General features: G+C 39.7%; 2 protein-coding genes across 7 annotated transcripts in view; both read left to right on the top strand.

The window, feature by feature from the left end:
- Positions 1 to 399: 399 nt before the first annotated feature.
- LOC118810362 (eukaryotic translation initiation factor 5-like) lies at positions 400 to 9,450 on the top strand. The gene is made up of 12 exons (XM_036574062.1): positions 400 to 521; positions 797 to 977; positions 3,369 to 3,648; positions 3,789 to 3,870; positions 4,734 to 4,906; positions 5,133 to 5,244; positions 5,743 to 5,864; positions 6,231 to 6,392; positions 6,665 to 6,826; positions 7,196 to 7,360; positions 7,551 to 7,691; positions 9,023 to 9,450. The coding sequence occupies exons 3-12, from the start codon at positions 3,577 to 3,579 to the stop codon at positions 9,116 to 9,118; spliced, it is 1,287 nt and encodes a 428-aa protein (XP_036429955.1). The 5' UTR covers positions 400 to 521; positions 797 to 977; positions 3,369 to 3,576; the 3' UTR covers positions 9,119 to 9,450.
- A 1,317-nt stretch (positions 9,451 to 10,767) lies between these two features.
- Positions 10,768 to 21,413, top strand: part of mark3a (MAP/microtubule affinity-regulating kinase 3a) — a 28,069-nt gene continuing 17,423 nt past the window's right edge. For 2 of the 6 annotated variants that reach the window (XM_036574057.1, XM_036574059.1), the window contains exons 1-3: positions 10,770 to 11,511; positions 15,308 to 15,502; positions 15,992 to 16,045. In XM_036574057.1, the coding sequence (XP_036429950.1) occupies positions 11,461 to 11,511; positions 15,308 to 15,502; positions 15,992 to 16,045 (300 nt within the window). In that variant the 5' untranslated portion in view covers positions 10,770 to 11,460. Of the gene's footprint in view, positions 11,512 to 15,307; positions 15,503 to 15,991; positions 16,046 to 21,413 lie in introns of all 6 variants that reach the window. The other 4 variants (XM_036574056.1, XM_036574058.1, XM_036574060.1 and 1 more) reach the window with 4 other exon arrangements.

The raw sequence follows: 21,413 nt of genomic DNA, 5'->3' as shown, positions 1-21,413 counted from the left end.
CATGTGCACTGAGGTCATTGCAATGTACTTAAAGCAGGATCACTTGATATTCAGGCCGTATAGGATTCTTGTTGGAATTTACAATTTCTAAATTACTCATCCTGAAGAAGAAATTAATTAACTGTTACAAAACAAAGATTCAAAAAGAAGGCCCGCAAGTTTCATTATGGAAAGAAAGGAAAACATATATGATTCTGGTCTTTAAAGTATATTTTTGTCCAGGTCTTAATGAGTTATAATTACTCAGCTCCCATGCCTACAAAGGCCACAAGTAAACCAGCACATGATCTCATTCATCGTTGCGCAGTTTATGTGCTCCGTGAAATAGTACACGCAATCATAATCACAGAGGACACCAGCGTGATTGACATTCGCGGTGGCCAGTCAGGTTTGCAGGACTGGCTACGGCGAAGGGAGCTTGTCCAATGGCAGTCAACGGGCTGCATTTCGCCATCAGGTTCGGTTTCGGCGTTACGACTCCAATCTGCCATTGCGTAGAGGAGCAGGAAGGTTCTAGAGAGGTGAGAACTGGAACAGTTAGAGAAATAACTCCAAGTGGAAGTTATAACTTAATTCTTCTTTACTGTATATGTTTGATTGACATCCACCATTTGTTGAAACTACTTCAGAACCGATGTCGCGCAGTTTGCTGTTAACTAGCTAGCTAACGTTAGCTCAGCAAACGTGGTGTGGAATTACCTTGACGTACAGAATCAGATTTAATCTTTACGAACAGTTATATCAGCTAGTTCGCCTGGCTGGGTTACACGTTTTTCTGTTTTTCTTTTCTTTTCAGATATCTAATATCTTCGTTGGATCCGCTGCATCGATCAGCACCCCGGGGGTCTGACAGTCTGTGCGTTTGTGCTGTTACATATTTGACTCGCGACCTAAAAGCTCCAGCCAGCTCGACCATCAACCTTCACTGCGCCGTTGGACGACTAGCGTTGTGTTTATGTCTTTATTTTACGGAAACGGTAAGAATTCGTGTTGTTTCTTTCGACTGAGTTTCGTTACCGTTAGTTAACCTTGTTCAGTGACTGGGGGAGAGGTTTGGGCTTTGAGTTGTTAACTGCCAATGAACGCGAGTGAATTACTTCTCAGAATCGTTAGCTAAGTTAGCTAGTAGGAGTTCGGGGTGTGATGCTAACGTTAGCTCGCCGTTAGCTGTAAGGGTGAGAATGAAGAGGCTAACTTGGATCAAAATGGCGTCATGCATGCCTTTCGTACACCATGGCGTACTCACTCACACACACACACACACACACACACACACACGCACATGCATTCTGCGGTCTGCTTAGCTTGGTTAGCTTTAGCCATGACGCACTCTGCAGCACCTCGGAAAAAAGCTCGAATCAGGCAACTTCCGGCAGGTTCTCGATTGTTTTTCTGATTCGTGTGGTTTTTAATGATCCGGTCACTCTTACTTAGCTTTCTGACTATTTCTGTACTGTTCTTATTGCAATAATAAAACAGTCCAGAGTTTTGTCCAAATTTAACCTACGTAAGCTAGGTTAACTAACTAGCTAGTCAGGTGGGCATGGTTGTATCAGTCAGTGACTATAGACAGCCCTTTACTTTCGGACCAGAACCGAGGAAATATAAGGAAATATAAATCCAGGCTGATTAAATAGATTTTAAAATGCAATTAAATGTCTGACAGTTTACTGTTTTTCGCTCTTATACTCACGGTGTATATTCATCTAATAGAATAGTTAGCTAATTATTGTGGTCAGAAAGTCTAGAGGACTGCAGAACTGATGGTCAAACAAACAGACATATGCATACATCTTAAAGGGCCCGTTTCCTGTATTTTCTATCTATAGAACATGTATGTATGTATGTATGTATGTATGTGTGTGTGTGTGTATATATATATATATATATATAGTATATATATATATATATGTATGTGTGTGTATATATGTATGTATGGACAAAAGTATTGGGACAACTTCATATTACACCTACAGGAGCTTTGACGACATCCCATTCTAAATCCGTAGGCAGTAGAGTTGGTCCCCACTTTTGCAGCTATAACAGCTTCCACTCTACTGGAAAGCTTTCTCCAAGATTTTGCAGTCTGTCTGTGGGAATTTTTGCCCATTCGTCCGTTTTAGTTCATCTATTCAGTGGGGTTAAGTCAGTGCTCTGTGTGAGCCAGTCAAGTTTTTCCACATCAAATTCACCCAACCTTTATCAGCTAAGACAGACGAGAGCCTTCCCTAAACTCTTCTCACAAAGTTGGAAGCATACAATTGTCCAGAATGTCTTGTTATGCTGAAGCTTTAAGATTTCCCTTCACTGGAACTAATGGACCAAGGCCAACCCCTGAAAAACAACCCCATGGCATTATCCCTCCTCCACCAAACTTTGCAGTTGGCTCAGTGCAGCCAGGCAGGTAATGCTCTCTTGGCTTTCGGCACTCGGCGACCTGCTCTGTAACTTAACACCTGTGGCAATGGGACCGAATGAAACGTCTGAATTCAATGATTAGGACGTGTCTCTCAATACTTTTGTCCACATGGTGTATGTCAGTATATATGTATAAGTGCATATAAGTGTGTGTGTGTCTCCTGTTCTGAATGGCTGTCCTGTTATTGTGCTTTATTACCTCTTGGCTGAAGCATTACTTATAATATGAGCATGAATAGGGCTAAACTGCTGTAAGCTAAAATGGTGGATATATGTAAATGTGTTGTTTTTGTGACATCAAAAAACAATGCATTCAAAATGGACAGTTTTTACAGCTTAATTTTTGAAATGTTGGCTGAATGGATTGTGGAGTAAATGGTACTTTTTGAAATTTTTTAGTGTCATCATACTACATCAAAATATTTTATTTCCAAAAAAAGTGAGGGAAATTAAGTTTTCTCATGATATGTTCCCTGTAGAGCTCAGCTGTAATGATTGATATGTTTGTTGCCCCGCGTCCCCCCCCCCAGACATTAATACATGCCTTATCTGTGTTTTTTGACATTCATATTATTTTTCATGCATTGAGTTTTATTTTGATTGTCCAGGCTTGTTTGTAAGCTAACGTCCTTGATTTAATATTTTCTTGTTTCTTGCTCAAAAATGATTCTCTTGTTCTTGCTGCCCCAACTTTAAGTTAATTTTAAGTGTCTGGCCAGTTTAGATACTGTACTTTTAGTACAGTGAGCAAGGTACTTTGACACAGTTCTGCTTATACAACGCATAGAATGTGCAGAGGCATACGTCAGAGCCAGAAATGACTGTGTGATGTGACAGATGATATCACACCTCATACTTAAAAAGACCAGCAAAAATAAGGTGTTATGGTGTCCTCCTCATGAAGTGATTTAATTATTATAATTTTTTTTTTACTCTTTTTTTTTTTTCAGAGCTGTTGCGCAGCTGTTGGAACGCGAGCGGTGTAAACCTAGACCACGAGCAAGGAGCTTGTAGCCACGGTGGCAAAATTTTTTTCATGTCAGAGACCGAGCACGCTTGCAGTCGTTTATGTCATCCATTCTTCTCCAGACAGAAGATACCCAAAAATCCCCATCCAGGATCTTTTTATCTTGCTGATAGTGCTGCAAGCCACTCAAAATGTCTGTCAACGTCAACCGCAATGTGTCGGACCAGTTCTACCGCTACAAGATGCCCCGTCTGATTGCGAAGGTACTAGAGACTGTTAACAGCTTGGTGCTAAGTGAAACCTGCTTCAAGAAAGCAATTAAAACATGGGCCTCCTCATTGTAATAATGTTTTTTCTTTGTCATTTATTTCCTTATTTTCTTATTTTTTTCCTTATCTGTCAGGTGGAAGGCAAAGGAAATGGAATCAAGACGGTAATTGTCAACATGGTTGATGTTGCAAAGGCACTTAATCGGCCTCCCACATGTAAGTTTTAAACTTCATTTTGACTGTCCTTTTATGAACTGTATAGTACAAAGTAGGTTTGAGAGAACTAGGTTTGAGGTTTTGACAATACATGACACATCACACTGCTTAATTTTTCTATGATTTTATAAGTTGGAAGAGGGGGAAAAACAGTGCCACATCCAAAACACTACTGTCAAAAACAAGTGTTTCACATACTTCACTAAACTAAATTCAAATAAACAGGACTAATTATGCTCCCTTTTATTAATGTTTGCCATCTTAAGTACTGACAATATCCACTGTATGCTTAGAAAAGTCATAAAATAAATATTGTTGTGTTGCCCACACCTAGTACAATATGATGGATGTGTGCCTATGGGATAATATTCAGTGCAAAACTTCTATCTATGCAAAAACAGGCATTTTGTATCCAGATTTAACATTAGGTGCTGTTATATCAGGTGGCATGCACATACTTGAAACCGATGACTGTATTCTTCAGCATAATGTTTTTGTTCTAGTTTGTCTTAAGAATAGTTACAGCTCCTTATGATACTTGAATACGTGAATTTGAAGAGGCCTGTTTTCAGAATTAACATCGATGCAATGGGAAACAAAAAATTTCATCACAGTATTAGTCACAAAATGAGAGAAAAAGCACTGTCTGTTTTAATTTAGTTTTTAAGTCTGGCGCCTCTGATACGAATGTTGAAGCTGCCTGTCGTCAGTTGCTTTTGACACAGAATGTGAGAGAGGCTTTGTTTTAGGATGTTGTGGATGTTTGTTGTAGGATTGATGTGTTTTTGTGTGTTCTATCCTGTAATTTGTGTCTCCAAAATACCTCCTCATGTCTTAAAAACTTTATCTCCCTTCTTCTTTAGATCCAACCAAGTTTTTCGGCTGTGAGCTAGGGGCACAGACCCAGTTTGACACGAAGAATGACCGCTACATAGTGAACGGCTCCCACGAGGCCAACAAACTACAGGACATGCTGGATGGATTTATCCGCAAGTTTGTGCTGTGCCCAGAGTGTGACAATCCCGAGACAGACCTAGTAGGTTGGCGTGGTGGCTTACAGAGTAAAAACCTGTACAGATGAAAATAAATGTGGTGTGTTTTTGTAGAGTTACATATATTTTCACTAGTATTCTAATGGTGGGATAGACAAGTAACTCAACTTCATGGTATAGTAGGACCTCCGGTTGCTAAGGCTGTTTATTAAAAAAAAAAAAGTGTGCCAAATGCACTTTTAAGTCATAAACATTTGGTTTATGTTGCAGCATGTTAATCCAAAGAAACAGACCATTGGGAACTCTTGTAAAGCCTGTGGGTACCGGGGCATGCTAGACACGCGCCACAAACTTTGCACGTTCATCCTTAAAAATCCACCAGGTAAGTTGCAAACTGTGTGAATGCTGTACTAGCTGTTCTAATGTTGGCAATGAGAAAGTTTACATATCTGGATATGCTATTAGGTAATGTTAGATTTTTTTTTATTTTTAATAACTGATATAAGCATTGAGATTCAAATGACAATGTAGTCATGCCCAGAATATTTGCCTCCTGAACAACAATAAAAGCTGTTAAAAATAAACAGAATGGATAATGTTATGGCCGAATATGTGGGAAAGCTGTGTTTAAAGTAATTCTTCTTCTTCCTCTTCTTCTTCTTCTTCTTATTATTATTATTATTATTGTTGTTGTTGTTGTTATTATTATGGCTTTTATCAGTGGGTATGATGTTATGGTCAATTTATAACTCCAGTTTTTACATGTTGGCGACAAGGGATTATGTGTGCGTGTGTGTATTGCTGCTGTTTTGTATATTACACCTGCCATTCTGGCTTGAGCCAAATGTTTTACTATCGCCATGATTCTTTTTTGAAACAGAAAGTGACAGTGGGTCTGTGAAGAAAGAGAAGGAAAAGAAAAACCGAAAGAAGGACAAGGAAAATGGCTCAGGCAGTGGTGATGCTGGGAACCATAATGAAATCGATGCGCCGGATGCTGTGGTGAGTGTCTGCATTTAAGTAGAGCCTTTTGTGATGTAGCACCTGAACCAGTTGTGGTCAGTCAAGTGTGTTTACTGGAGCATTTACTCTGCTGTAGCGTATGTGTATTTAAAAATAACTTCCTTTACTCATTTGGTATGGTGTCACCCTCATCATTCTTTGCTATGAGTAATTCACAATGCAGAATTCAATAGTTAGTAATTTGTCTAGTTATAAACGTATCATTTGAAATTTCTTCTACTACTGAGTGATGAATTTGTGTATTTCATTTCTTTGTCACATCTTGTTGGTTTAACTGGTTAATGTTTCTTTTTAATTTGATGAGAAAAAGGATTTTTTTAAAAAAAAAAAGCTGTGTGTGTGTAGCATGGAGATGATGATGATGAGGATTGGGCAGAGGAGACCACTGAGGAGGCCCAGCGCCGGCGGATGGAGGAGATCAGTGACCATGCTAAGAACCTCACTCTCAGTGAGGACTTGGAGAAGACCCTGGAGGAGAGAGTCAACATGTTTTATAACTTTGTGAAAGTATGTTATGTTTCAGTCCCTTTGGAATCTTTTGATAGGTATTTAGGATGTTGTTCAACTGATGTACATAAAGTAAGCTGCTGAATTTTGGCAAGCAATCTGAACCTATGATTGTCCTTGTTGATTTTATTATTTTTTTTTAATACAATATGGTTTTGTTCCAGAGTAGCCTTCCCTTTCCAGTATATTCCTGTTCAAAGATGACAGGATAGGGTTGGTTTTTGATCCCCCTAGGAAGAAGAACCTGATCTTATGTGTCTCATTGTGTTTAGCAAAAGAAAGAGAGCGGAGCGATAGACTCTGCAGATAAAGAGATTCTGGCCGAGGCAGAGCGACTAGATGTGAGGGCCATGGGGCCGCTCATTTTGAGCGAACTGCTATTCAACGAGAACATCAGAGACCAGATCAAAAAATACAAACGTCACTTTCTACGTGTAAGTATCTACAGCTTTACTGTTAGCGCTAAAGTCAATCTAACCTTCCTCGGTTTTTAGACATTAATTGGTATTTTCAGGCTTTTTGAAAGTGATGCAGAAGCAGCCAAGTATCTTGGATACTTTGCAAGACCTCTAACACCAAATGCTACTGATTTGTACATCAAAGTAACCACCTGAAACTTTGAAGTTTCACCCTGGTTTCAGTCCAGAATACAAAACTCCTGAAATTTAGCCACTTCTGTTTATAATCTCATACAATTAGAGGTGCTTTCTTGTGCATGTCAATGTTAGCTTTAATTACTGAACCTTCAGAATCAATGTGATTGACATTGTGAAATACATTTCTTCCTTCTCTCTCTTGTGCAGTTCTGCCATAATGATAAGAAGGCTCAGAAATATCTGCTGGGTGGCTTTGAGTGTGTGGTGAAGCTGCACCAGGCTCAACTGCTGCCCAGAGTTCCGATCATACTTAAGGATTTATATGATGCTGACCTCCTGGAGGAGGACGTCATCCTCACCTGGGCTGAGAAGGTATGTATGTACACACATGACAAACAAGATTATGAGGAGAATGGTCATCAGCTGCTGTTTTACTTTGTTATCTACTGAGAGTTTGCTTTATCAAAGTCATAACAATGTAATTTGTACTTCTAAATGCTTTTGTTTTGAAGAGGCAATGCAGTTTTTTTTTCTTTTTCCCTGTGTCCATATCTCTTCTAAGGTTTCCAAGAAGTACGTCTCCAAGGAGTTGGCCAAGGAGATCCATGCCAAGGCAGCTCCTTTTGTCAAATGGCTGAAGGAGGCAGAGGAGGAGAGCGAGGGAAGTGAAGAGGAAGAGGAGGAGGAGGATGAAAATGTTGAGGTAAACATTTATTTGCTGCTCTTCCTTTTAATCTTCTTCGTTTAAAAGATTGGCTTTTCTTGTGGATCAGCTGATGGATCAAACAGCTTGTGATAGTTCTAGCTCTCAACAGTATGTGAGGCACACAAAATGGGGTTAAGTACTAAGATGGCAGTGTAAAATTCTCCCAGCAGTTAGCTTTGTCTGTTTTTAAAGCTTTTCTTATACACAGATTATATCACTGACAGATGTTATTAATGCAGAATTATTTGTATTGTTCTTGTTTTCTTGTTTCATTCCTGCTCATACAGCACCTTTTACTTCCTGCTTAAAATCCCAAATATCGGTCCACCAATTCATTAAACACCCCTCTCCAGTTTTCCTAAATTAGGCATTAGAAAAATAGGTAAAAATTAGCAGTTTTACCTGTCCTGTGGCACAGAGGTTTGTTTTGATTTCTGACTAGGTAGTGGTCACTCAGTCCAACATGTGTCCAATCCAGACGGCATTACAGAATCCATGATGGAGAAGACTAAAGCAAAAGTGAACCCAGTGTTTTTTTGTTTTTTTTTGAAAGCTGAGGTCAGCTGGTGTAAACCAAGACATCTAGACACCCATATAACTCTGCAGATACTCCTGAGTTGATAGTGTGGCAGAATTAAGCCTAACTGTCTGCAAAGTACAGCACTTAAGAAATTCTTGCTATTTTAATGGTCTGTGCAAGAACTGGGCATTGATTACTGTACCACTTTTGGGTTACAAATAAAATGATAATGTTCATCTGTAGGCACTTAATGATACGAATATTTTCAGGCTCAGTGACTTTTGATTCTGAGGTCAAGATTTGATTCGGTTTTCGGTACTTCATGCTAATGTCTTGATTTTGCCGTGCTTTGATTTTTACAGGGTTTATGGCTAAATAGTAGAAATTTTATTTCAGAACAAAAGATTACAAAGTAGCATGTACATGCAAAAGTGATATTATAACAAAAGCTATAAACAGTACAAAAATCTGAACTGCTTATTTTAAAACCTTTTATATATATTTTTCTCTATTTACAATTTAAAGATGTGCAAAATCTATACTGTGTCTCACCCTTGGCAGGTACTTCGCAGTTTAAATTATTATTAAACTTTTGTGGTCCTCTTAATGATTCTCACATGCACTAGATGCATAATTAGTAGCGTGTGTATGATTGGATTTCATCCATATGTTTTAACTTAGAATTGAGAGGGGGGGGTCCTTCTTTTGTCCATTGTCCTTTCTTTTATCTTTTCGCCCCTGTAACAGTACATCTTCTGTCTTTATTTTGTGGTATGCTGACAAAAAACAACTCTTGCTTGCCTTCTAGGTTGTGTACTCTTCTTCTGCCCGGGAGCTGAAAGTGGAGACTGTTCAGCCAGAAAAGAATGAAGAGGATGATGACCTTGATATCGATGCCATTTAAAAAAAATTACAAAAAAAAAGAAAGAGAGGAAAAATACTATGTCAGCCAATTTCCAATGATAAAATCGATCACTATGGCCTCCTGTTGAGCCCTCTCTCTTCTGCTCCACGTCTTGTCTTTCCACTAGTTTACTCTGTTAAGGCATGATTTTAACATGGCGCTTTTACTGTCTTGCTGCTGAACTACTATGTAATGTTTAAGCTCTCTGTATTGAGAATTATATTGTGACTTTGACTTCTTTGATTTATGGATTTACTTAAACTGCACATTTTGTGATTTGTTTTAATTTCGTTCAGTCATTAAATAAACTTTTCTTTTAACTTGCACAGGGATTAGCTGTGTCCTCTTAGTGTGGAATGATTTTATTTCATAGTTATTTCAGGAACTTTTATAGCATGGTTGATAATGCTATTTCTGTATAATGCAATATCAGTATCAAAACTCAGGACAAAGTAGGAGAAGGTTACTTCTGTCAATCAAGCCTTTGTCCTACAGTAATGTAATGTGTAGATTTGCTCATCCTGATCTCACAGGTTGGATTAAGTGAGGGCTACATGAATATAGCAGAAGAACAACATTTTTTTTTTAAGTTGGCTTCTCTAGTCGTTTGTTGTATCTATACATTTTATGCACTCTTGCCTATGAATACTGTCATAATTGACATTTCACTAACCATTAATGATGCTTTTGAAATAATGATAGAAATACTGATCAACAATAGTGAACATAAGGCAGAAACTCCTCTTTTCAAGATTAGTCTTAAGTGGTGTAGCTGGAAAAACATTTAACATTAATGTGAAAGTGATAAGACCTCCTAGTCTACCTACAGATTGAAATATTGTCCACATAAGGACAAACTGTATATAAACATAGTAATAAACTAGTAATAGAATAGTATGCCTAAAATCATTAGGAAACGTATTTTCTAGTAAAAATTCCTTTTGAAGCAAATAAAGTAGATAAAAGCTGTGTTGGCTCTTCCTCTGACCATTAGGTGTCAATATTTAGCCATGAAATTGTTCCATGTGCACTGATACAGAAGCCAATAACCCAGCCTTGGAATAGCAGCGTAAAATGTTAAACTCAATTTGAGGAATCTACGGAGCCCCGCTGGTGACATGCTGTATAAATAAAAATAATTCGTGGCCACGACTTAGTAAAGTGTGGGAACGAGATCCTAATGCGTGGCCCTGACTTAGTAAGCCGTGATCTCGTTCCCACGCCTTACTAAGTCGTGGCTACGACTAAATCATCTCATTCCCACGCATTATTTTTATTTATACAGGATGTCATCATCAGGGCTCCGTAGGAATCAAACATTTCAGTTTTGGGTTGATCGGTATCCCTGAGGCGGATGCCATCTGAGCGCAGTAATCTGGATAAAACCAGGTAACCCAGGTGTAGAAGAGTAGATAAGGTGTGGAAGTACGTTTTATCTATTGGTTTATCCGACGCGAGAAACAGCCGTGTGTAAAGAGACTGTCTCACTATTATTTGTTCTGATGTCATCTTCGGGTTCATTTTCGCAGCGAGCATAATAGACGAGCCTTATAAGGGTGTAGGTTGATTTCAGTGGGACAGGGTGTGTCATGGTCCTGTAATGGTATGACGAAGTTTTTCTCCCTGTTTCCCACCCCGAGAACACCTAACTTTTGAAAGCACGGCCCGCAGTGGCCGAGCCTGCGGCTCCAATGAGCGGCGAGGCCCGTGTGTCCTCACTTCCTCCGTCTCTTCAGGGCCACAGGGTGGCCATTTTGGATCTGGCTTTAACGGAAAGCGGCAGCAGGCGTCGGTGGATGGAGCAGACACCGAGAGCGGTGTTCTCGGAGACCCAGCACCGCTGAAAAACAACCGGCTTCACACATGAAGGCCGAGACCGAACGAAAAAACAGCGTTTCGTGGTGCTAACAGCTGTTCGTTTTTACTAACGAAACGTAGTGGGGTCGCCGGGGCCCTGCTGAGTGCGTTTTTTTCTCTCGGCACAGCCGGACATCCGAAATGTGAAACAGAGAGCCAGGAGCATCAGGACAAACGGTTTCTTAGCCACCCAGCTGCTCGCTTTCTGTTGTTTCAGGACACCGTTTAGCGGGCTAGCCGATGGCTCGACACCGGCGTTGGACCACAAAACCACACTCTTCACCGGGGGACGTCGCCTAACGTTAGCCTTTATTTCAGTCAGGCTGAAGTTTTACGAAGTTTGCGTTGACCGTACGCTCGAAGTGCTCGGTAAACCAATGGTGTCTAGTTAGCTAACGTTAGTGTAGCAAACTAAATTACACTTTGCCTCACCTTCGCAAAATCTGCTGCTTAAAATTAAAACCCGGGGTCTCGTCATCAGTGCAATGTCAACAAGAACACCACTACCCACCGTCAACGAACGGAAAACTGAAAACGTAAGTAACGTAGTTAGTTAGCTTAGTTAGGTCAGTCTCTAAATGATTCGTTAAGAGACGTTCAGTGTATTCACTGACTATGATGCTGGCGAAAGTTGTTAGATTTTGTGTTATTTTTCCCTGCTTTGTCGCAGTGTAGCCTGCAGGGTTTTTGTGCTGACCGTGCACTTTAAGTGGATTAGTTTATCCCTACATTGTACCAGTCTGGAGACAGATGGGCCACCAGCCTGAAGTGCCGCATGGGGTCTGGAGCATCAGGGATAGAGACTGAGCCCTTATTCTCCCTAATGAGCGCAGCATATGTTTGAGCTAACAGTCTGCCCGAGCTGTGTGTGTTTGTATGTGTAACGTTACTGCTGTCTGTTCTGGTCGTGTACTGTACATAAATGTTTTCCCTTGGTTGGTCAGGGCTAATGCGCATTGGCGTGAGGCTAACCTTGATCAGCCTCTTCACTGAGCATTGCTGCAGTTGTCTTACTGAGTATGGCCTGATAAAGCCACAAAATATTTCAATAATACAAAAAATAATCCCAAAGGACGTGTGTGTTTATGTCATCAGTGCGTCACGGGCTTGTCCGCAGAGTGTGTACGTGTTGTGCGGGTTCAGCCACACACACACACACACACACCACACACACACACACACGCTTCTTTTAGAGATGTGACCCTTTCTGGCTCAGGCAGGCCACTGTCAGCAAACAGCAAATGCATCAACCCTTTGTTTATTCCATGCAGTGTGTCGCATTCAGAAACTTTTGAATTGTGTTGCACGTTTGCTGTTACTATGGGATACATACATACGTACAGATATGTCAGATCACCTTTGAAACGCAGATTGGGAACCTTGCTAGACTGCCACTGTCTGAAAAACATCTGAAGGATTGTAGTTATATGTCTGCATGGTGGCTCTGCAGAATTTAGACTGCACATGGGTTTTTACATTCAGCTGGATATTGAGGATATTAGAACATTTCAGCCCAGCACTCTTAAGATTAGCCTAACCTGTTGGGATCCACGTTTTACACCTTGGCTTGTCCCCGTATACAAATAATAATGGGAGGTGTCGGTCAGTCTGCGTGTCAATAGGGATGACCCAACCCTTTTAAAAGGATGGCCCCTCAGTAATGGGTATCGGCACACAAGAGTATCGATGAGTCCCCACTGAAAACAAGCAGGGCTGTTTGGTTCGATGTCATTGTTTTCCAGCATGAAAGGGTCTCAGTCTAGTATGAAGCGCCACGTCAGTACTGTAAGTAGTCACCTTTTTTACCATGTTCTGTGTTAGTGATATTTGCTGCAAGTTAGCATTTTATCTCGCAGATTGGTGCCTGTCATGCTGTGGCAGTGACTTTACAAGACTGAGAAATCTCTTCTCGTTTACCCTGCAGAACAAACATTTTATTTAAAGATTTTGCTTGCTGTGTTCAGTAAAGCCTTGTATTTGCATGTTAGATCTGACTGTGTGGAGCACTGAAGTTGGCACCGGTGACAATGTGTAGGGTTTAGTTAAAACTATGTGTAGTGCAGTGTCAGCTTTCCCTGGAGACAGTAGAGTGTTGTTAGAGTATCACATGAGGCTCACCAACTTGCTAACTGTTAATGCTGCAGCACAAATCACTGAAACAGTCCAGTACGCTGCAAGTAGCAAGTTGAAGCTAATAAACTAACTAGGCCTATCAGACGATTAAAGTAATTGATTGCATTTAATTGCATTGGTTCGTGTAGTAAATTACGCTTAATCACATTTGGCTTGTTTGCTCAGATTTGACCCTAAAGAGAGACTTTTTTTTTATTTCATTCATTTTTTCATAAAAAATAAGCTTCATCGGACTGTATTTATTAATTTGTATTTTTATGGGAGCACAGGGTTCACATGAATCTGAGCATGAAAATCAGGTGATTTACATAAAGTGAAGAGAGGTTCCAGTTTTCGTCACCAGTTTCCACTGAGAGAAACAGTGGCTGCATGTTCCAACCTATGAGTGTATATATCAAACATTGTATCATAGCGATTGTAGCTTCTTGCTGTCGTGCTGCTACCTTAAGTCTTGTTAATTCATCTACAGTTCTCCCACATGCTCCATACAGTGTATTGTCACGAAGCCGTCCCCTAGTGGTAAAGTTACTGGTATTACTGATATTGCTGGCACCACCGGTGTGCTTTGCTTACTTTAAACTCAATGTACTTTAGTGCTAAATAAATTTAAAGCGTTGCAGTAAGTGGAAGTAGCTGGTTTTATCAGGAGAGCCATCAACTTAAATTACATTACATTTTACATTTACATTATTTAGCCGACGCTCTTATCCAGAATCACTTGCTTTGTTGCCTACTCAGAGAATGTGTCTTTGCTAGTACAAATAGGTTAGAGAGAAAGCTACTCCTGAGCTCCTTGCTAGAAACAGAAATCTATGTTGATACCTAGAGAAAAGAAACAGCATTAGACAGTGCAATACAATACATTTCAATAACTTGACAAATGCTGTCTTTGAGTGAGAAGACTATAGTTGTGGAGTCGTAGCAACAGCATTTGAGCAGCTGGGCTGTAGGCTGGAGCTGCGAATGATTTGGAGGGTCAAACTAGGAAAATGTGTTAACGGTATTAAAAATGCGTTGCATTGATGTGTTATTGACACACTATCTGTGACACCACTAAATATAACCAGATTTAGTAATTTATGTGTTATATTGTGCTATGTTTCAGCAATAAGGATTTAAAATTCACTTTCACATGCGGGTTTGTCAGTACTCTGAATTTGTTCCATTACCTTTTCATATTTGTAATTTTGTTGGCTATCCTCAGGGCTGGGAAAACTCATTGCATCGATAAATAATGTACTCTATCCTGTCAGTCCTCCTCCTCCTCAATGGCCTTGTGTCTGCAATTGTGTTTTTATGAGCAGACATGTTTTTGTCAGGCAGCTTGACTTTAGAAAGCAAATCGATACAGGTAACATGGATCAGAGGCAGGGCTAAAAGATATATTGGCATCTGGGCTTTTATGAAGTGTGTGCAGATCAGTGCTGCCCAGTGTAATGTTTATAATTTGCCTTCTCTTTGTGTGTTTTCTGTAAGTTTTTGCATTGAAAAGGAAAAGAAAAAGCAGTTGGTTATTTTCCCATTTCTGGAATCCCACTGTGTCCATCTTACACGTATGATTATGATGATTATGAATTTTTCATTTGGTTTTTACCGCAGTATACTGGGAAGTCAAGAACACAGATCCCTGTGGGGACCAGTATCTACTGTGTTTCCTGATTATTGTTTGTTTGTGGGATAGTTAATGGAAAATGAAGATGGCATGAGGGGCAGTGGCTATTCACTACCAATCTAATATGGAACAAACAGTGTGCTAGACAGAAATGTATTTCCACACCGTGTGATTGATTGTGGTGGTTGTTATGTCAGCTTTTCCTCTGTCAACTCCAAAACATCCTGTATGTGTGTATAGGTGATCATCATGGCCACTGAATAAAAACAGATCTGTTCAATAAAAGTAATAGCCAGCATATAGAAATAAAGTAAAATAAGGGTATTGATGTGATATTTTCAGTATTTTAAATATGCTAAATTAGACGGCTTCATCACTAGTCAGTGTACAGCAAAATTTCTTTGTCTATGTTTGTGTGTTTTAGCATTTGGAATAATATTTTTCTCTTTTATTTGGATACGTAGCTTGGAACTACAATATTAGGCAGTAGTAGGACGTTGAGGCTCACCATTTATTTGTTTAGTTAGTTCTATACCTACTGTACAGCTTGATTTTATTGTTTAAATTTTGATAATTCAAATCCACAGCATACTTCTAACGGTCATGGCCGAGTGGAGGGAACCTCTCGGTCTGCAAGGTCCAGCGGTCGAAACCGGAATTCAGGCAGTTCAGGATCTGAAGAGCAACACCCTCATGTGGGGAATTACCGGCTCCTCAAAACCATCGGAAAGGGCAACTTTGCCAAGGTCAAACTGGCCCGTCACATCCTCACAGGCAGAGAGGTGAGTGGACAGAGATCAAGAGTGCGTTTCCTGCCACATTGCTTTTTTATACTTTCCACGATGTTACTGCTCGGATATTTGTGCGGATTAGAGCTGTAAACCCCAACTGTTAGTAGTGCACTAATTTAATTGGTAAGACAGAGTCCTGATGTACATTAGTAAACATAGTCAACTGATATGGATGCCTTTGTAACCTACTATAATATATGACTATAATATATCTAAGAGAACCAAATTAGGTCATTGTCAGTGTTTGTCAGGTTTGTACACCCAGTATCCATCCTGCATTTGGCAAGCTATTTTTTTTTTTACTGTGCTCAAGCAAATGTGGGTGTATTGTTTATTTGTTTATCTTTGCTGAGTCCTGAGTTTATCGGTCCTGAGTGATTTTAAAAAGCGAGTAAATAATGCCTCAGTCCACAGAATATTGTGTATTTACTACAAATGGTGTCTGGTGTCATGGTGGGATAACATTCATATTTTTTACAGGTGGCAATAAAAATTATTGACAAGACACAACTGAATCCTACAAGCCTTCAAAAGGTGAGCCATAATATTGGTTAAATAATAAATGCTGGGTGTATTGCAAATGTTTTTATTAAAGGTATCTGGAATGAACATCTGGTACAATAACTATTTTGGTCTTCAAACACAGTCTACCCCAAAGCTTTGGGCTAACCTTGAATCAGCAGGTTTGCATCCTTGTTCTTAAGGAAATGATGTCACTCATCTCAGGAAAAGAGGTTGTTTTGGACTCGGAAGCATTGTTTTAGCCTGTGGGGAATTTTTTTCCAGAGAGCTTTCATTAGGTGCAGATCAGAGTTAGCTGTGTCATTTTCATTTTGTGTATGTTTATTTTAAATGGTCGAGTCCGTTTCCAGATCCTGACTGGCTTATGGCTATTAGAGGTTGTGCTATAGTTGCACACAAAAGGCTGTGCTGTATAACTGATATAGTTTCATTGAAAAACATTATTAGACAGTAGGAGTTATAGGTGTACTCAAGTAGTAGGCCAAACGTTCCAGAGAAAATGGTCAGGCCAACAGTTCAGTGAACGTTTTTGTGTAGTATGAAGTGTGCCTTTTTTTGTATTTATGATTAAGTTAGTGTATTATACTTTGCTACAATGAAACATGAGTGCCTTAATGTGAGCATGTCGTCAAAGATGCGTTGTTTAGGACATGATTGAGAAGTCCAAGGTAAGGTGACTATAACTAGGGTAACTGCTTGCTCTGGTTGCTGTTAGCTAGAGCTAGGCCTGTGCTCAGTGATGTTTTAACAAAGTCACCATGGTAACAGCCCCCAGTGATGGTAATAACTCTTTATACACCAGTTTAAAGCACTGTTTTTAAATTAGTTTGTTTTTCATGCAAACCATAACATTTTCTAAATAGAAAGTTATGCTTTAAAGTTCACACTCTGTGAGCTGATAAATGTTGGTTCGTGTGACCAGATCGTTAGTACCAGTGTTTGATGATACATTAATATAAGGCGAAAAGCCTGTTAATTGTTTCTTCCCTGCGCTAAAAGTGAATATCCGTTCATTTACGATTATAGAAATTCAGATATCAAATTAGCCTGAATGTATGTCCTTTATTAGAATGAAAGCACAGAGCATTCAAGCATTCTAATCAGTCAAAAGCCGTAAGGCATACAAGATCATTCTGTGCTGTAAATAGAATGATTTTTTTATTATGTGATATATATATAGGAGTAATTGGTGGAGATTTTTTATTGTGTTAGTGATATATAGGAGTAATTGATGGAGTACTGGCCGAGGTAGGGTAGTTCAGGTTCCTTCCCTGTTGCTGTTGTGTGCTTGATTGTACACACACTGTAGATGTGGAGTCTTCACTCAGGCTGTACATCCATCATCAACAAGGGCTACATAAACAAGAGGTGTTTTGCCACAATAGTAACAGCATTGTACTCCTTGTATTGGGGGTTGTAGGCCAGTGACACATGGTGAAGAGCAGAGCTGGGTTCAGCCTGCTTATCTTCAGGAATAAAACGAATCTGGAGACTTGATTCTGTGTTTATATTAGAGTATTGATTTGCTAGGCTGTGATCTAACAGTAGTTCATGAGCAGTCTGACATCTAACTGCAGTGGTGCTTCTTCTCTCCACTGCCTCACTACCAGAGCAAAACACCTGCACTCTGTCTGCTATGTGGCAGGAAAACCCTGGAGTAGTTTCCTGTTCATCTGTGTTAATGAATTGTTTGCAAATATGAATGGAATCTTCATTGGCAGTAAAGCAGGGGTATCCATCTGCAGTTCTGAAGAGCGTTAGTCCAAAACAGTTTTCTCTTCACTCTTAAAAGGCACCCTGACCTAAAACTGGAGTTCAATGTTAATTGTTATGTTCTGCAATGTTCTGTAGTGTAGCCTTTCATCCCTCAGACACCTCAGTTAGACAGAATTCACGTTTTGGTCAGAAACCTAAGAAGTACATTTGTGGCTAGCTATAATTAGTGATTTAGTACTGACCTCAGTTGACTCTCAAACCTTTTTTCTTTGTTGATTTAGCCAACCAGTGAAAAACGATTCAAAGAGCTTGCTGCTAGTATCCACCCCAAAACACTAGTAGCCTTTTAAAATTTACGTCCACCTTCAAGATATGTTTTTTTTTTTCTTGACATATGATTCTAGGATAAACCTTTAACTGCTATTCAAGATGGCAGAATACCATTTTTTTTCTTTTCTGATACTTACACTGTTAGAAATAAAGATACTGTGCAGGTACACTTTTTGTTCATGAAGGTCCAAACTATGTAAATGTTCCCTTAAAGGTACAACAGTGGCTTTAAGGTCCAGTCTTGTACTTTAAATAAGTTTTTCTCAGGTGAAAAGTACATATTTGTAACTTTTCATAACCTAATGTTTTAAAACAGAACAATAAAATAAAAAGCCTGGTAATGAGTCAATACAACTTAGAAGCAACTTCATATAATTTTGTTCCCTAACTAAAGGTACTGAGATGGACTCCTGAGGGTATCGCCCCAGTAACTGTTTCGTACCTCTTTTTCTGAGAGTGTTTCCAGATGCAGACTTGATGTTTTGTTTTGTTCTACTAAGCTTTAAATTGAGATGAAAAATTGTAATTTTAACACTTCTCTTAAAATTAACATTACAAAGTAGGCCATCATGTTCAAACTAGATAGACTTTTACTAGATTTTACTTTTTACAGGATTGGATCTGATTAATTTTTTCCCTCTGATATGGCATACCCAGTATCAGATCGGTGTCAGATCAGTACCGTCTTTAGTTATGTGGAGGTTTTAAAAACTTAAAAGAATCATCTTACTCACACACCTTATTTACATAAACGATTCTCTAGAGAACCATCCTTTGTAAGGTTCTTTAGGGAGCCAAAGGTGCTTCTGTAGCATCTTTAGTATCAAAAAGATCCATTTTGACACCTTTATTTTAGTAACTTAGTTAAACCTCTGAGTTTACTCTGATTGTGCTGAGAATGAGTGTACTGTTAACTAAGTGATGAGTTGAATCAGGTGTGTTTGAACAGAGAAATACTCAAACTTTGTTATGCTAAGGCTCTCCAGGACCAGAGCTGGACACCCCTGTGGTAAAATGTTAACATGGTGTGCAGAATCTTCAGCTTTGTGTTACTTTTCCTTAAAACAACTCGGCATGTTTGTTTTCTCTTAAAAGATTTTGGCAAAAGTGGATATCGTCTGAACGATCTGCAGATCTGCTAAGAATCTGTGTTAGTCTCTTGGCCCATGCTGATGGTAGCAGCTGGCTGGAGGGAGTGAGAAAGACCAAGGGCAGATGGACAGATAGGTGGCGGATAGAAGTGAGGTGAGACTGAGGGACAGCAGGACGGTTTTTGAGGGGCAGATAAGGAGAGAGGCAGAAGGGCTGATGACGTTGGTGGAGTGAGAGAATCAGAAGCGCATGAGAATAGATAAAGTAAAAAGCAAGCAGGAGAGGAGTAAAGAGAGGAGAAAGCATGAGAGCAGGAGGGATATGAACAGTGGATGGGGTGCACATTGGGCATTATGTTGATAATGTGGGATTTGAACCTGTGCCCACTCTGACACATGCGTTCAGAGGCCACGGCTCTATTATTAGCTGGGCACTATAGCTCACTGCGGCCACCATTAGTTTTTCCACAGCGCCATTGATTAGGATTCTGTGAATATTCTGCCTTTCCTGCCTGCTGGTGTCATGCCAACACAAAGCTCTGACTCATGTGGCTTTTCATCAGCACTCAACAAGAGCAACTGCACTTTCTGCATATTTTTATCTTTCTCTCTCTTTTTCCTCGATTTATTGCTCATGCGTTGCCCATTAATTTTTTTTTTTTTTACTCTGTGCCGCCTCTTTTTATCTGTCTCCCTCTTGCCTTTACAGACCTCCTCCCATTCACTTTTAGTTACCTTTTGTAGCAATGCAGTACCACAGGTGCATTACTAGTCCTAGTTTTAGAAGTTATCTATAGCTTTTGTTCCAAAGCTCACGTGTCCATTTGAGTGTGTGAGCACCTTGCAGTGGGTAAACGATTGTGTAATTGAGTGTGTGGGCGTTCAGGCTCCGAGCCCGCACTTGTCCCTCGACTGAAGGGAGTTGTTGTGCTGTAGTGTTCCTTAGTCATCAGAGAGGTGTTAAGATGGCGGATTAGAGACAGAAAGGGAGGGCGAATGGAGAATGATGGAGAAACGGACAGAGCTTTATGGAGAGAAGGCCGTTTATTCCTCAGACAAAGACATCTTAATGCTTTTCTGAATTCTGCTGAGCATGAGAATTCCTTTTAGTGGACAGTGTTTAAGCTCCTTAAAGCAGTGGTTCACAATCCTGGTCCTGGAGTGACACTGCACTGCACATTTGAGAGCTTCCCCTGCTCTTAACACAACTGACTCATGTCCAGTTAACGAGCCCTTCCTGAGGTGAACTATGGGTGTTAGAGCAGGGATAATCCTACAACATACAGGACGGCGATACTCCAGGACCAGGACTTAAAGGAATGATTCTGCATAAATCTAATTTACACCATATCTACTTACTCCAGATGTAGCGGATCAGCCAAGACGTGTTTGGTGACCAACATTAGCTTCTTTAGTTTAGTGCCAGAGCTACAAGTCTAATGTTGCCATGAACCACTAGTCAGTAGTCACCCAAATTGTTTCTGTAAATCCCCAAAGCTTCATTTTAAGACTTATTATCCAATGATTAATATTATTATTTAGTAACTACTATGTAGTATGTAAGGTATGAGTTTAAGGGGTTAAACATTGTGTGCTTGTATTAGTCCATGTAAATTTAAAGGGGATTTCATTCAGAGTGGTTTGAGATTAAATGATGCACTACAGAGAAACATGCCTATTTCTTCATAGTGGTGGTGATGGGAACCAAGCATCACAATGTCCACAGTGTAGTAAATAAAATATATATTTTATTTACTATTCAAAATGTATGTGTATTTCTTTTCAGCGTCCTGCATGTACCTCTCTGTCATAAATGGATGCTAAAAATATGTTTAGAACAACACTGTATTGTAAAAGAAGGTGATGGTGCTCGGGTAGCACTGTTGGTAACTGTTTTGTGTAAAAGCTTCAAGAGACATTACACAGTTTTGACGTCCAGTTACTGTTACCAGTTTTGTGAATTCTGACTCTGGAAGTTTCTCTAAAATTAAACATTTTGCATCAAACCACTCTGAATGACTTTGTTTACATATTAGCAGTTGCATTATGCAGAAATGTAGAAAAATCAGCGAAATTCTGATTTGTGCCTCTTTGCGTTCTTCAGTGGTGATTTTTAAGACAGAAATCACCCTTCTGGAGGCTGCATCTCTTTTCAGTTCAAAGGGAGGGGAGAAAGTGCGGGGATTTTTTTTATGAGGCGGGGAAAGTCCTGGCGTCAGACTGACATAGAAGGGCCTGTAGAA

Source organism: Colossoma macropomum, unplaced genomic scaffold, assembly GCF_904425465.1.
Source record: "Colossoma macropomum unplaced genomic scaffold, Colossoma_macropomum, whole genome shotgun sequence".
In the NCBI taxonomy this organism is placed as follows: domain Eukaryota; kingdom Metazoa; phylum Chordata; class Actinopteri; order Characiformes; family Serrasalmidae; genus Colossoma; species Colossoma macropomum.
This window is presented reverse-complemented; position numbering and strand designations above follow the sequence as displayed.

Excerpts from the sequence above, each read along its gene's own strand:
- LOC118810362 (XM_036574062.1), top strand. The coding sequence starts at position 3,577 with ATGTCTGTCAACGTCAACCGCAATGTGTCGGACCAGTTCTACCGCTAC. Across the intron at positions 3,871-4,733 it reads ACTTAATCGGCCTCCCACAT|ATCCAACCAAGTTTTTCGGC; the intron begins GTAAGTTTTAAA and ends CTTCTTCTTTAG. Across the intron at positions 6,827-7,195 it reads ACAAACGTCACTTTCTACGT|TTCTGCCATAATGATAAGAA; the intron begins GTAAGTATCTAC and ends TCTCTTGTGCAG.